Source organism: Periophthalmus magnuspinnatus, chromosome 8 (assembly GCF_009829125.3).
Source record: "Periophthalmus magnuspinnatus isolate fPerMag1 chromosome 8, fPerMag1.2.pri, whole genome shotgun sequence".
NCBI lineage: Eukaryota > Metazoa > Chordata > Actinopteri > Gobiiformes > Gobiidae > Periophthalmus > Periophthalmus magnuspinnatus.
In genome coordinates, this window is record NC_047133.1 from 6,828,614 (window position 1) to 6,843,565 (window position 14,952).

The 14,952-nt window shown below is 42.2% G+C and overlaps 1 protein-coding gene across 4 annotated transcripts; it reads right to left on the reverse strand.

The window, feature by feature from the left end:
• Positions 1-3,718: 3,718 nt before the first annotated feature.
• akt1s1 (AKT1 substrate 1 (proline-rich)) lies at positions 3,719-14,332 on the reverse strand. Of its 4 annotated transcripts, none has more exons than XR_008648761.1 (8): positions 14,182-14,332; positions 10,126-10,521; positions 9,112-9,232; positions 8,159-8,399; positions 7,681-7,764; positions 6,989-7,161; positions 5,284-6,482; positions 3,719-5,075 (listed from the first exon to the last, which is right to left on the reverse strand). XR_008648761.1 is itself a non-coding variant. In XM_033971819.2 (7 exons), the coding sequence occupies exons 2-7, from the start codon at positions 10,368-10,370 to the stop codon at positions 6,345-6,347; spliced, it is 1,002 nt and encodes a 333-aa protein (XP_033827710.1). In that variant the 5' UTR covers positions 10,371-10,521; positions 14,182-14,332; the 3' UTR covers positions 3,719-6,344. The 4 variants fall into 4 exon arrangements, 1 of the variants encoding a protein (XP_033827710.1); XR_008648759.1 differs by having other exon boundaries at positions 5,388-6,482; positions 14,182-14,302; XR_008648760.1 differs by having other exon boundaries at positions 5,154-6,482; positions 14,182-14,302.
• Between the last annotated feature and the right edge of the window lie 620 nt (positions 14,333-14,952).

The following is a 14,952-nucleotide window of genomic DNA, read 5'->3' on the forward strand; positions in this document are numbered from 1 at the left end:
AGCTTGTACACGGCTCCGCCCACAAGCCTACATCACCCTTGCTCACACATATCAATTCTCCATAAATATACAAAAAGATGATACAAAACTGTACACAGCAGCTTGACAAACCTGATGTGATGTGTAGTAGTTTAATTAATGACATGCAGCTGGTTGTGTTGTGCTAGCGCTCTGAAGGGGGAATGACTTAGCACAGAAGGAGAGAGAGCAAAAGGAAGGGAGACTCAGAGCATCAAAAATTAAAGTGAAACTTATGAAACTATTAATAGTGTTAAAATGTTAATACACTGTTTTGGGTGAATATATCATTTTCAAAACAATAAAAGGAAACATGGTGACCTAAATATGTTATATGTAAGTAAAATACCCCCTTTTTAAACTTTGACATCATCAGCTACTGTTTTTTACCTTATTTAACCTACTTCACTTCACCTTGTTGTCAGCAGAGAGCGCAGGAACGACTCAAGCTATTTTCACTCTGTTCATATTCACTTGTTTTCAAACATAAACATAATTTTAAGGTGTTCAGGAAGGTTAACAAATTGCACTTTTAGTTTAGAAAACTATGTTTAAAATTCAGACAAATTAAGAAATAAAAAAGGAGAGAGGACTTTTTCGTTTACTTCTACATGAGTAATGTTTTAATGAAGTAACAGTACTCTTACTTGAGTAAAACTGTGGTTCCTCTTCCTACTGTGAGTAAATCTAAAGTGACTTGAGCTTTATGTTGACAATATTAAATGATTTGAACATTTGTGTTTCTTGCTTCTTCACATATTATTAAGTTTGGTTCATTTTTGTGTATTATATAAGTGCTGTTGCAGTAACTCCTCCCTCTGCAGATAACAGCTGTACATGAGTTTGTGTGGGAACAGGTCTGATGTTTTATTTTGCCTGAAAAAGCCTCTCCTCTGTGTGTACCAGTCCTGTGTATTTACTGTATATTGTGTTTGGATGTTGTATTATAATAGAAATGTGCAGTGGGCTGTGTCTGAGCTGCTGTGGGACTTTTAATCTGCGGTCTGTATTTTCTGTATTTTTTTATGTGTTAATAAAAAAATGTATTTAAAAAAATTACACTGCATTCTACTCCTGAGCTGAGCAGCAATTCCATTTTTTGTTGTGATTAATCTCATGCTTGATGTTTTGTTTTGTTTTTTAACTTTTACATCCAAAAGTATAAAAACAACAAAAAAACAACAATATAATAAGATTTTTGGCCCTAAAAAGCCTTTTATTTTATCAGGGACTAAGTTACTTGAAAATGTCCAGACAAAAATAAAATAATATAAAAGGTTCAGTATCAGCCTATTTTATTATTTTTATAATGTCTGAATCCAAACATAGGATTGGAACGTTACTTAAGCTTTTGAAATTTGGGCTGTAGAGCTCAACTCTTTGAGAAGGGCTGGACACTCCACTTCTTTGGCGTTGCCGGGGCCCCACCCTGGAGCCAGGCCTGGGGTGGGTGCTCGACAGCGAGCACCTTGTGGCCAAGCACAGCCCGAAGAAGCAACATGGTGCCGTCCTCTTGTGGACCCACCTCCTGCAGGAGGATCTGTAAGAAGCCAGTGCACAGAGATCTGGGCAGCAGTCAAAGGTGGGGGCCTCAAGTGGCTCTGGGGACATGGTATGTCACCTTGCTGGGGAAAGGAGCCTGAGCTTGTGCGGGAGGTTGAGCGTTACCAAATAGATATAGTCGGCCTCACCTCCACGCACAGCTTGGGCTCTGGAGCTCAACTCTTTAAGAGGGGATGGACTCTCCATTTCTCTGGCTTTGCCCATGGGGAGAGACTGCAAGCTACAAATGGTCGAAATGAGCTTCCTCCACAGAGTAGAGCCGCTGTTCCTCCACATCGAGCAGTGGCTTGGGTATCTGTTCAGGATGCCTCCTGGACGCCTCCCTAGGAAGGTGTTCAGGGCACGTCTCACTGGGAGGAGGTCAGGGGGCAGTCCCAGGACACGCTGGAGGGACTATATCTCTTGGTTGGCCTGGAAACGCTTTGGGGTCCCACTGGAAGAGCTGGAGGATGTGTTTGGGGTGAGGGAAATCTGGGAGTCCCTGCTCAGACTGCTGCCCCAACAATAGGTGTATCCATTAAATGAAGTGAAAATGAGTAAAATCTTTCCGTCATATGCACTTTAGCCTCAGTACAGGTAAGTGCAGGAGCCTGAAATCACAACAAAGCACTCAGCTGGTGACATTTGGTTCTCATTTTGTTTTCCTTTAGTCCCATGAGATCCTTCTGAACAAACTTGTACTTTCACATTTCTTCAGGTGCAGCTTTGCCTTGACCGAGTGCACTATCCAGTTCATGCCCCACGGGTTTGAACTGGATAGTGGACATCAACTACCAAACCCCCACTGTGGCCCCTGGAGGAGACGTGGCCAGAGAGGCGTGTGCACGATGAGCCGCGTGCACCATGAGGCGTGCACGATGAGCCGCGCACGATGAGCCGCGTGCACGATGAGCGTGGCTCGAGCACAAGTTTGACCCTGTGTTCGCCAAGCGCGCCTTTGTCCACTGATGTGTGGGAGAAGTGAAGGAGGAGGGAGAGTTCGCTGAGGCCAGAGACGTGACCGCTTTAGAGAAAGATTATGAGGGAGTGGGCGCTGATTCTGTGGAGGGAGGAAGAGAGGAAGAGGAATATTAACTTGTTTTACAACTATCAGGTTTCAGTTTTTTATTTGTTACCAATGTTTTACATAGATTCAAGTTAAAAGTTCATTGAGGTTGAACTAAAGGTGTACAAGTACTAGTGTTATGGAGTACTAGTGTTTTGTATCTTCTCTCATTGCTAAGCGCATAAACAATGAGAAAAGAGTTTTATTGTGAATCATAAACTAATATACATCGTTATTGTAATAGATCCATGATATAAAGACTTAGACATGTAGACTTATTGTAGCTCTATGATTTCACTAATCAAGTGCATCAGACCGAGGACGACCTTACAGCTCCCTCTAGTGGTTTATTCTGCGCAGGACAAAGGGTCAGGAGCTTCAGATTTTAGAACAGAAATTACAGATGTGATTAATTTGAAGAGGAGTCAATACAGACAGACCTCCACCGATAGATATAAAATTAAAATGAATGATAAAGTCGGTCCGACTTTTGGTGTCACACTTTTATTTGAAAAGCAGATTTCATTTCAAAATGTGACATTTCCTCCCTCCCTTTCTCTCCCTCTCCCACGTTCAGACAATTCGACGACTGTGGGCGGGCTTGCATCTCCACAAACCTTCTCCAGTTTTTTTTCCATGGAAATGTTGTTCCTTTGACTATAATATTCCACAGTATGTCATTAAACTCATCTATGTGGAATGTTCTGAAGTATGGTTTTAACTTCTCATGGAATGATGCTGGTGATGTGTGACCTCCTGAAAGTTACATACATAGTTACTTTGAAGCAGGCGTTGCATTTGGAGTGATTTATGTTTGAGTAATCTTTAATCTTATTTCCAAGATGCCATTTTTCACCTCCACTGGTACACGCCCATCTTGACATACACCCTTCCTTGTCGTTTTATTTTCTTATTTGGCGATACTCGTAGAATTCGGCGGCGGCGCAGTTATTTTGGTACAAATGCAAAAAATATATTGTGAATTAAAATGTACAAATTATAACATAATAATGCACGGGTGTCATAGATTATAAATACAGAAAGACACAAGCACAATAGGGCAGATTTAAAATGAACAACACAAAGTCCAGCTTCTCTTGGTGTCGCTCCTTTATTTGAAACAGATTTCTCAAACAACTTTTATACGTTTCAAAATGTGATGTTTCTCCTTTCTCTTTCTCGCTCTCTCTCCCTCTCTCTTTCATTCCAACATTCAGACAGTTTAACCAGATTCAGGGAGCCAAAAAAAAAATCAAAAGAAAACTACAATCTTTCTTAAGTCAGTCATTCGTTGGCAAAAGTTCTGGTTCTGACGAACTTCTGGTGCAATTGAAGAGTTTTATTCAAAGATAGAAGTCAGTTATCATAAAGAAGAATGCAGTTCTCTGCTCTTTCATTTGGCAAGTTTATAAGCCGGATGCCCTCCCTGTCACGAGCAGCTTTAGTGTTTACTGATACTGGGGTAGGCATGTGTGTGTGAAGTGTCTTGCCTAAGGACACAACAACAGAGGGGCAAATGCTGTTTTACAACTACCACATTCAACTTAGAACGCAGATGAAGTTTTGAACAACTTAGTAGAAGTAGAAGTAGTAGAAGTAGTAAATTAAATGGTTTCAAAATTATTTAGACTTTGCTTAGTCCTGGTTAAGTCTTGAGTTAGTAAAAGTACCATTAATAGTAATAGTAGTAGTAGTAGATTAAATTGTTTCTAAATGGTTTAGACTTGTTTTAGTCCTGGTTAAGTCCTGTTTCAGTCCTTGTTTAGGAGAAGTACCATTAGTAATAGTAGTAGTAGTAGTAGTATTAGTAGCAGCAGCTTAGGCAGAGCAAGTTTCCAAAAACCCTGTAGTGTCCTTTTTCAAACCACCAGGGGGCGCCGCACACTACAGTTAGTGCCTAAACAGCTAAAGGTGCACTATGCAACTTTTCAGCTGATGTTCTGCTGAGCTCACTCTCAGCGGGCTCACATATCCACTGATCTGACCTGTAATGTGGCCTGCCTGTCTCCATGGAGATATTTAAATTTAATCTGTGAATTTTCTTGGCAGAGTAATAACATCTCCATGGAGACAAACCCATGGTAAAAATTCCACCCACCAGAAAAGTTACACGGTGAAGCTTTATCGGGGGCAGATGAAATGGTTTAGGATAAGCTTAGGCCTGGTTTAGTCACATTTTTAGACCTGATTTAGGCCTGGTTTAGTCTTTAATTTGGCCTTGTATTGTAGTATTAATAGATGTAGTAGAAGTAGTAAAAGTAATAGTAGTAGTAGTAGTAGTAGTTGTCAATTTTCATTTTGGGTATTTGAGGTGACAGCTGTCCAATCAGAAAGAGAGGATTTTTATTTTTTAAATTGGCTGTAGTGCTGTTTATAAGTCAGTAGAGGGCACATTTGGTCAAATAGAGGGAGACATGTCATTGTTGGAAATTACAGTGGGTTCCAGGACCTGGTTCCAGGACCTGGTTCCAGGACCTGGTTCCAGGACCTGGTTCCAGGACCTGGTTCCAGGACCTGGTTCCAGGACCTGGTTCCAGGACCTGGTTCCAGGACCTGGTTCCAGGACCTGGTTCCAGGACCTGGTTCCAGGACCTGGTTCCAGGACCTGGTTCCAGGACCTGGTTCCAGGACCTGGTTCCAGGACCTGGTTCCAGGACCTGGTTCCAGGACCTGGTTCCAGGACCTGGTTCCAGGACCTGGTTCCAGGACCTGGTTCCAGGACCTGGTTCCAGGACCTGGTTCCAGGACCTGGTTCCAGGACCTGGTTCCAGGACCTGGTTCCAGGACCTGGTTCCAGGACCTGGTTCCAGGACCTGGTTCCAGGACCTGGTTCCAGGACCTGGTTCCAGGACCTGGTTCCAGGACCTGGTTCCAGGACCTGGTTCCAGGACCTGGTTCCAGGACCTGGTTCCAGGACCTGGTTCGAGTCAGATTTTTTTTTTAGACCTTGTTTTAGTCCTTATTTTAGTGCCCAATATAGTTCTGGTTCAGTTCTCGTTCTAAAACCATGTTCTGAGACCTGGTTCTGGACCCCGTTTTAGTTCCGATTTAGTCCAGGTTGAGACCTGGTTCTGGGACCTGTTTTTTGTACTCCGTTCTAGTCCTGGCAGTAGTAGTGGACGCACTAGGCATACTAGTACTAGTAGTACTACTAGTAGTAGTAGTAGTACTAGTAGTAGTGGTAGTACTAGTAGTAGTGGTAGTACCCAATAGAAAACCCATGTTTTGAGTTTGTAGTGTTGATACTCATGAGTGCAAGTATTGATTTATAAATGGGGGAAATTAAACTTTTCTCAATAGTTTAAGAGTACCAGAAGCTGCTGTAAGACCAAGTTGAGTTTATGAAATCAGGTCATTGTCCTTATATAAACACAATTTTAAACATTTTTGCTGCCTGAAATAATCAATGATGGTGTTTTGATTTTGAAATGGGGTTCCTGGGTTGGTTCCAATGTTATTTTGCCATTGGTCTGGTGGAGTTTATTTTTTAGGGGGAGCTCTCTGGGGGGGGGGGGGGGGGGGGGGATCTGGCGGTCTCTGGGTGGTGGAAGTTTAGTATTTCAGAGAGAGGTCCGTGGTGTTGAGCCTGGGTATGGGGGTCATTTGTCAGAGGGTCTGGCAGTCTCTGGTGGGTCCGGTGGTCTCTGGGGGGTCCTGCAGGCTCTAGCGGTCTCTGGAGAGTCCAGCGGTTTCTGGAGGGTCCGGTTGTGGTGGTAGTTCAGTGTTTGAGAGAGAAGTCTCCCGTGTTGAGCCTGGGCCGGGGCAGAGCTCCGAACATTTCAGTCCCGTCGGTGGCCCCAGGCACCAGCAGAGCCTTCATACTGGCTGCGATGTGGTCCAGATCAGCACAGCCCACCTGTGCCAGAGGAGAAGGTCAGATACAAACATGACCTATGACCCCCAGATCCACAAAAATTACGTCTGACACAAGACACGAGGTAAACATGTGCAAGCCAAATGGAGCTCAACAGTAACCGCCCACAACCAGCTTTCAGAAGTAAATTTCTCATTAATTTATCACCATTGATTTTTTTGAAAAAAATTATATTAAAAGTTTGAAAGCTCAATCAGGTCTGTGCTAATTAAAGAGAAGTGATGGACCAAATGAGTCGTCACTATCTAAAGCCCAGCACCTGCAGCCAATCATGAATCAGTGCTAGTGCAGCCTCTGCAGCTCAGTGAGTGAATTCTGGAGGTTCTTTCACGAGGCCTGTCCATAAACTGAGACTGAGACACACCTGTGTCTCTATCTGCAGGTGAACGCTCTGGACACACAGGCTGTAGTAACTTTTTTAAACAGTAAGAGGCTGGAGACAAACAGCTCCCCCTAACCGACGCAGATTAGGTAGGGCACTGACTCACCCTCTCTCCGCTGTTGCCCTCCCCCTGTCCGCCTCGGTTCCCACGGCAACTCCACACGGGCACAGACACGGGCAGAGAGCGGGCGAGCGCCATGGAGTTCTGCTGCCGCGACGATGCCACCTGCCCCACGGGCATGAACCGCACAGGGGGAGGCGCCTCTTCACTCAGGGAGCCTGGAGGAGGGGGAATAGAGAGGGAGGACAGGAGGAATAGAGGGTTAGAGGGAGAAGAGGAGAGATGGGAGGAGAGAGGGGAGGGGGAAAGGGAGGACAGGAGGGAGAGAGGGATAGAGAGTGAGAGAGAAGATAAGAGGATGGGGGGGGGACAGGAAGGAAGACAGGAAGGACAGAGTGAGAGAAAGTGAGAGAATGAGAGGGAGGAATGGGGGAGATGGAAGACAGGAGGGAGAGAGAGAAGAGAGAAAGGGAGAGTACAAGAGGGAAAGAGAAAGGGAGAAGACAGGAATGAGAGAGAGGGAGAGAGAAGTGAGGAGGGACGGAGAGCAGGAGAGAGAGAAGAGGAGGAATGAGAGGGGGAGGACAGAGAGAGAGAGATAGAGGGAGATAGAGAGAGAGAGAGATATAAGGGGATGGAACAAGTGAGGGTGTAGAGTGAGAGGGACGGAGAGAGAGAGTAAGTGGTGATGATCTTGTCGTTTATGTGTTATATTGTGGCGTTTGGTCGTGCCGTACCGTCCGTGCTCTCCTCCTCCCCGTCAGACTCAAAGAAAGGTTCACAGTCCCGAGAGAGAGAGTCCTCGTCCATCGAAAATACACCTGAAAAACAAGATCTTATGATGAAACACAAACAAATATAATACTGATGCGCTCCTCTGTGAGTTTATGGATCCAACAACAGTGACTTAAACAAGAAACAAGGCTTCAAAACTTCTGTCTATGCATCTTATTATAAACCTTTTAACTGTCAGAGAATCAGGAAGCACATTTTAGCATGCTAGTTGTTGCTAGCTTTACTGCTCTGGTCTCTGAAAACTCATGGTGGTGAATAGTTAGGATGCTTCGAATGCGTGAGGAATAACTTTGGGCCACTGTGAACCGTTAAAAAAAAAAAAAAAAAAAAATCATGAGAACCAGAACTACTTCAATTTAAACGGTAAAAATCAGGTGTAGCGTCTTTAATGTGCTAAATACAGCCCAGTCCATCTCTGACCTGCGCTCTCACTCCCAAACGGCCTCCTCTCGTCCATCTCCTCCTCTTCCTCCTCTTCTTCACATTCCTCTTCCAGATCCGTGATGCCGGACCGGTGGCGGCCGCGCTCCTTCGCCTCTGTGCCGCTCCGGTCCCTGTCGCCCGTGTTACCGTTTTGCACCGCACCTGTCGAGCCACTGTAGATGGAGGGGTAACTCTGAGAGTAGAGTCTGCTGTTCGGGCTCTCGCTCACGCCCACAGACTGAAACAAAAGTAAGAAACAAAAATAAACAAAAGGAAAAGTTCAAAAAGGCAATTTGACATCTAAAAAAAAACTCGATTTCGATACTAAGGAATATACTCAGTGCTTTGATACCACGATGATAATAAAAACACTATTTCTTTAGACAATATACTGCAATTTTCCACATTAAATGGTAGTACTTTCTTTTATATTCCCATCCCTTTTTCAGTATCAATATCTATGAAAAATGAGTATCTAGTTTCAATACTAGTTTTATTATGGATTAGTATCTGATTTTCAAAATGCCAAAACCTCATAAGCAGCTATATTTCTTTTGACACGGGAGGACAATGACTGTCCCTGATTGGCTAAGGCACCTGTCAAATCACATCCATCTGGAGGTTCACCGTGCACAGAATAAGGAGGGTTTGAATAGGGCCTGGAGAGATCGCTAGATTACTCAAACATGCATGGATGACATCTAAAACCTCTTCAGGTACGTTTTTGATCCGAGAAGAACTTTATAAAATAAAATGTTTATTTTGCATAATACTTCCTCTTTAAATTTGATCCAGTTATAAAGAATTTGAATAACAGATTTATGCAGTCAAAAATGTTTTTAAGTTTTATTCAAATATCTGATTATATCACTGGTTCAAAACATTGCGTCTTCTCTCAACTGGATTTAACAAACTTGAGTAATATTTACATCACAAATGAAATGACTCACCCCCCTGTTCGCGGGGTCAGACGTCAGGTCGATCTTGGCCCCGCCTCCTGCGCTCTGTCGTGTGTGTCTCTGCGCCGTGAGCATGGTGGTGGAGTGCAGCACGCCGATGTCCTCCATGTACCTGAGACGAAAGTTTAGCTTGAGTCACATTAAAATCATGAAGAGTCGATGGAAATAATTCTTGGTATTTTACTTCTACAGGGTATTTACTGCTAACACATAACATATTTAGATCACCATTTACCATTCTTTGTCTTGCTTCCTTTGCTCTCTGTGCTAAGTCTCTCCCCCTTCAGAGCACTATCACAACACAATCGGCGTGCGTCCCACTAATGAAACTACTGCACATCACATCAGGTTTGCCGAGTTGCTCTGTACAGTTTTTGTATATTTATGAAGAATTATCATGTGGGAGCGTGGGTGACATAGGCTTCTGGGCAGATCACTAGATTACTCAAACAAGCATGGATGACACCGAAAACTTCTTCAGGCATGTTTTTGATGAAGGAACCCCCCACATTTATTCAGCCATAAATGTTTTTAGTTTTATTCAAATATCTAATTACGTTATTGGCTGGTTCATTTCCCACCTAACGCATAAGTGCAATGAACAATTATTCTGGTTAGTGATGCACCAATCCAGGTTTTTCAGTTCCGAGTTACATGAGGTGAGCTGATTTGTGGTGTTGAACAAGTCCCTCTCAAATAACATTACAGTCACAAGCTAGCTAGCATTAGCCAATAGTTTTTCAGTTAGTCAGTCACACCTTTTTGTTGAAAATCAAACTCCTAAATAGAACAATGAACGCTCAGATACAGTTTAAATGCAGTTTGGATTTTTTCATGAGTTTTCAGACCATCTTATGTTTTGTGTGCTTTGTGCCACCATAACGACTGCTGAACATTCCATCATAAACGTTCAACCACAACACCCTCAGCGTGATGTCACTTTATAGTATCAGTAACTGAAAAATCTGATATAAACTGCGCATGGATCCACAGACATCGACTGACCTGCGCGCGGACTCGGCCAGGAAGCCCGGGCCCCACACGCCGTAGGAGAAGTCACAGTCTCGAGGATAGGGGGCACTCTCTCGCTTCTTCTCCGTCTGCTCGCCCGACCTGAACTTCTTACAGGCTGTGAGGATGGCCACATCACAGCCGGACTTCTGACTGTATGCCTCCGCCGCAGAAAGCAGAGCCAGCCAGCTTTCTCTGTGGTTGTCGGGGATGTCCAGGTCAGATTGCTGGGAGGCCATTTTGGTATGATATGGCAAATGATACGAGTTCTGCTGGTGAAGCGGACGATAACTCAAATAAAAAAAGAAATAAATATGAAATAGGCACAGTGGATTTATTGAAATGTTGAGACGTGGAGCCGGGGAGAGACGACACTGATGCTGGTGAAACCTGCAACAAACACAGAACAGAAAATTAAACATTTAACTTTACTAATCTCACCTCAAGTTTTTCTTGTATATAAAAAAAAAATTATATATATTTCTTACGACATCATGGTTCAAGATCATCGTTCACAATTCTGCTCCAAACCACAGACTTTTGTTATTAAGCCCATAGACGGTGTATATAAATGAACATCGCTAACCTTCTTGCCGCCAAACAGGAAGTGATCATGGGCGTGCTTCTGGCTCCATCGGCTCTGGCTCCAATTCACTTTACATTGAAAAAACGTCACCTCGCTCTGTAACTGCTGCAGGGAGTCTCTTCATTTTGGTCTTAAAATGTTTGCATTAACCAAGATATGAACATTAATAATAGACAAATCGGGTGCCTTCTTTCCCCGAGGTTGCTCCCGCTAGCATTAGCAACAGGTCTGATAGACAGCGTTGCTAAGTGCCCACTCCTCTTCTAAGTGGAGTAAGTGAGTCTATGGTTTAGACAAATCGTCCAGTTTGAACTCATCTTCATTTTAAAGCTGCACTAGGTCTGGCCAGTTTATAAGACTTTGAAAAATTACAAAATTGTGAAATCGAGGACTATTATTATGATGATGAAAGGTTTACCGTCTCACTCAGAGCAGGTTTTTCTGTAATTAAAGGATGAACATGGAAACTTTCCAGATCATGTGCTTTTTGAATACTTCAAATTTTAAAATGGCACCTCCAGCTCTCACCCTCTCATCTCTGTGCTAGAATTTTGGCCTCCGTTGTTACCCTTCAGAACTAAACATGCCCCATTGTGTTCCATTATAAACTCACTTTTTCAGTCTGCTGTAAGACATAATATGATGTGATATTATCGTAGCATTTTCCCCAGGTAACAGTGAAATCCATGATTGTGACTTAAATGGTCTGGATGTGTTGATGAGGCATCAGGGGAGTGGGGTGAATGTGTGAAACATATTTGTGAGTCTAAGTGTGAAAATGATGTTGAAAAAATAGTCAAAGTTTTGACTTGAAATTAAAAAATACAGCTTTAGCCACGATGTTTGAAAAGTGAGTTATAAGAGCCACAGAACTGGTACAACTTTCACTTTTTTAGGTCTTGAGCTAAACAGAACACTGAAGATCAGAGGTGAACTAGGGCCATGTGTGGAGAAAGACATTGTATTTTTTGGCCGTTCAGGCCTTTTACTGCACTATTATTTTTAAGGCGTGATGGTCCACAGTTGTTCGTACTAACAAAACTCTGCTCCTGTCATCTCATAAGTTTAAATGCAGCCAGTCTTCAAGTCTACTCTTTTTGTTTATAGTTTCTTCCACTCAAACCCTCATATTTCATTGGTTGTGTTTCATGTGTGTGGTCTAAACCTTTAGTGGAGGTGGGAGTGTCATTGTGCACATGGGTCTAGATTTCAGTGGCACTTTTACAGTTTCTGTTCTGGTCACTGTCACAAACTGTGGGTCATGTGAGCTCCAGAACATCTGAAACGACTCAGAAACACGCCTCTGTAGAGGAGGGGCTCAGCTGTGAGCTGCTGGTGGGACCCGGGGTCACTTCCTCCAGACAGATCACAATAACATCACATTCTGTAGGTAAACCACAGATGCTCTGTAGATGGCAAAACATTCATTTCTAAACATTAGTTTGACTAAACATGAGATATGAGAAGAATATCTTTTATAGTATATATTGCATTGTTCCTCATTTCAGTCTATTCTCAATTCTTAAACCTGGACAAGTTAAAATTTTCAACTGCAAACAACTGAATCTTGGTTTCAAAACATAACACATTGTAGTTCTCAGGTTTGTTCTCCAGGACCTGTTCAAACACTGTGTGTCTTATGCCCTGTTCAAAGTGGAACTGATTAATTACGAAATCCATTAAATTCACATTTTAATGAGTTTATTATTAAAATAAAAGCAAAAGTTAAATTTTACTGTATATTCCTACAGTAAATGCCCTATATGTATACATGTGTATACATGAGCATGTGGCTCTAAACCATGGTAAGTGCCAATGGTACAAAAATCTACTGACATATGTCATGGCCTAATAATGACTAACTTCAGGCTTTTTGTATTTTTTGTATTTTTGTCATATAGAAAAATTGCGATTATTGCATCCAAAATGGAAGACGAGTTGACAAAAGATTTGAGCCACTGAACGTAGAATAAAAACAGCTCATTTATTTTATTGTGCTTTTATGTGTCAGGGACTGTTGAGCCCTAAAATAAGTAATACAAATGTAACTGAAGACTGTCACATGAAAAACATGAAAATGTAAAGAGCTTTTCCTATTTGAAAGACAAGCTCTGGCTCAACTCAAATATTATTATCCAACGTGTGAAAATACATAAATAACGATAATAATAAAATACATACATACAGATTTTACATTTTGGCCAAGCCTTGCACTGCACTGTGTAACTTTTTCAGTGAAGGATCCACCAGCTGCTTATCTCCAAGGAGATGTTATTGCTTTGCCTGGAATGTTGCACAGTTTAAACAAAACACTAAACCTGCTTAGATGGAGATAAGCAGGTTTAACCACCAGGCTGTTACGGGTCAGATCTATGGAAAGGCAGCTCTGCTCTCTGTAAGAATGCATGTTTTTCAATGTATTTTAGAGTAATAAAAACAAGACTGATACATTTAATGTCATACAGTGGAAAATTCCAGGAAAAGCAATAACATTTCCATGGAAACAAGCAGGTTGATGCACATTCTCCACCAGGAAAGTTACATAGTGCACCTTTACCTTTAATTTACTGAAAGTAAAGTAGCTGCATTCTTCCCTCAAACTGAAAACACTCCAATCCACCTTGTGATGTCATGTGGTAATACAGGAAGTGCTCCACTGTGTTTTTGAACTTCACTAGAAGCATTTAGATAATTTCAGTCCTGAACTAAAGGTAAGAGGTAGATGCTAACTTGGAAACTACCACAACATGACCTCACAAGGTGGAACAGAGCGTAAACGGACTAATAATAAAGTGTTACTGAAACATGTGTGAATGAAACAAAACAAAACTCTAGGGATGTTTTTGAGGAGGTAACAACATTAAAACGTGGTTTAAAGCTCTCAAGGGTCCATTTTGTGTAACATAAGACCTTTAATGTGCGTCGCATGTGCATCTGCCCAATAACAGCACGCCTTGAACTCGCCTGTTCGTTCATATTTGGGAAACAATAGATTCTACTGTACTTGGTTGCACAGTAGACCTACGCTTCATGATACTGTTTTAATATTAGCCTTATAAAACTCTCCAAACGCATTAAGCACGTTCTGAATGGTCATTTAGGGCATGCTCCGTCTTTTTCAAACCCGTGCGTTGTTTTTCTTTGCAGGATGCACATAAACAGTCTCTGCTCTGACACAACCCGCTGCCATAGCCTCGTTAGCATTAGCCGGTGTAGCCGCACCGCTGTGGGCTTATCCCCGTATTGTCATGTCACCAGCGCTTTCTGTCTGGTTCTTAAATGATTTACCAACGCAAAATCATGTCGTACCACTCTCTGCACCGTTAATGATCTTGTTTATTTAGAGCTCGCATGTGTTGCAACCAATCTGCACGCAGCCTCTGGTCATGTCCGCCGCTGTCACACTTAAACAGGTCCAAAAACTCAAAGGTAAACTTAACAGCAACAGCAGACCGTGCACTCACCCTTAAACCTTCTGTGGTGACTGTAGCGCGGTGGTGTTCGCTCTAAAACATCACTTTTTTGGACCAAACGCAATCTCTCTGCCCTCGTTTCTCTCCCCGAGGCTCGTCTGCTGCACCACGCGTCCGGCCCGCCCCTTCACAATAAAAGCACGAGTCGTAAACAACCAAATCTAGCCTTTATGTCATTCGCAAAACATTTAAAATAGGTAATAATCTACGTTTTATTTCAGGTATCCAACTCTAAATATATTTGCATTGCTTTTTAGACCTTGTTTTTACTGCTACAAAGCAGTCAAAGCGAATCAATTCTAACACACGACTGATTATGAAAATGTAAATAATCACTGAATATTTTATCACTCTAGAATCAATCACATAGACCTGCTCACAGACTGTGGGAGATCCAGCCCTATGGTATGGTCTCATGTGTCTTCTAGTTCTGCATAGGCCTATTAATGTGTCTCATTTCTCATTTCATCAATTCAATTCAATCTTTATTAAGGACAGTGGAAACTGTGCATATGAAACACCGTAGACCGTTGCCATAGCGATGAACAATTTAATTTAATCAAAAACAAAACCGTAAAAGAAAAAGATAAAATCTGTCATTTGGACAAAAAGTAGCAGGACTGAAGACATTTCGCTGCTAAAAACAAAATATTATATCTTTTGGATGGGAAAAAAGTCCTTAAAATGTTGCATATAACAGGAAGCTGAAACTACATGTCTTTAGGTTTTACAAAATGATAAATAAATAAAAAAAACATTATA

Bases quoted from the DNA above. Each gene is read 5' to 3' on its own strand.
- akt1s1 (XM_033971819.2), bottom strand. From the start codon at position 10,370: ATGGCCTCCCAGCAATCTGACCTGGACATCCCCGACAACCACAGAGAA. The intron at 8,400-9,111 runs GTGAGTCATTTC...CTTTTGTTTCAG, and splicing joins CTGACCCCGCGAACAGGGGG to TCTGTGGGCGTGAGCGAGAG. The intron at 7,765-8,158 runs GTCAGAGATGGA...CTTGTTTTTCAG, and splicing joins GTTTGGGAGTGAGAGCGCAG to GTGTATTTTCGATGGACGAG.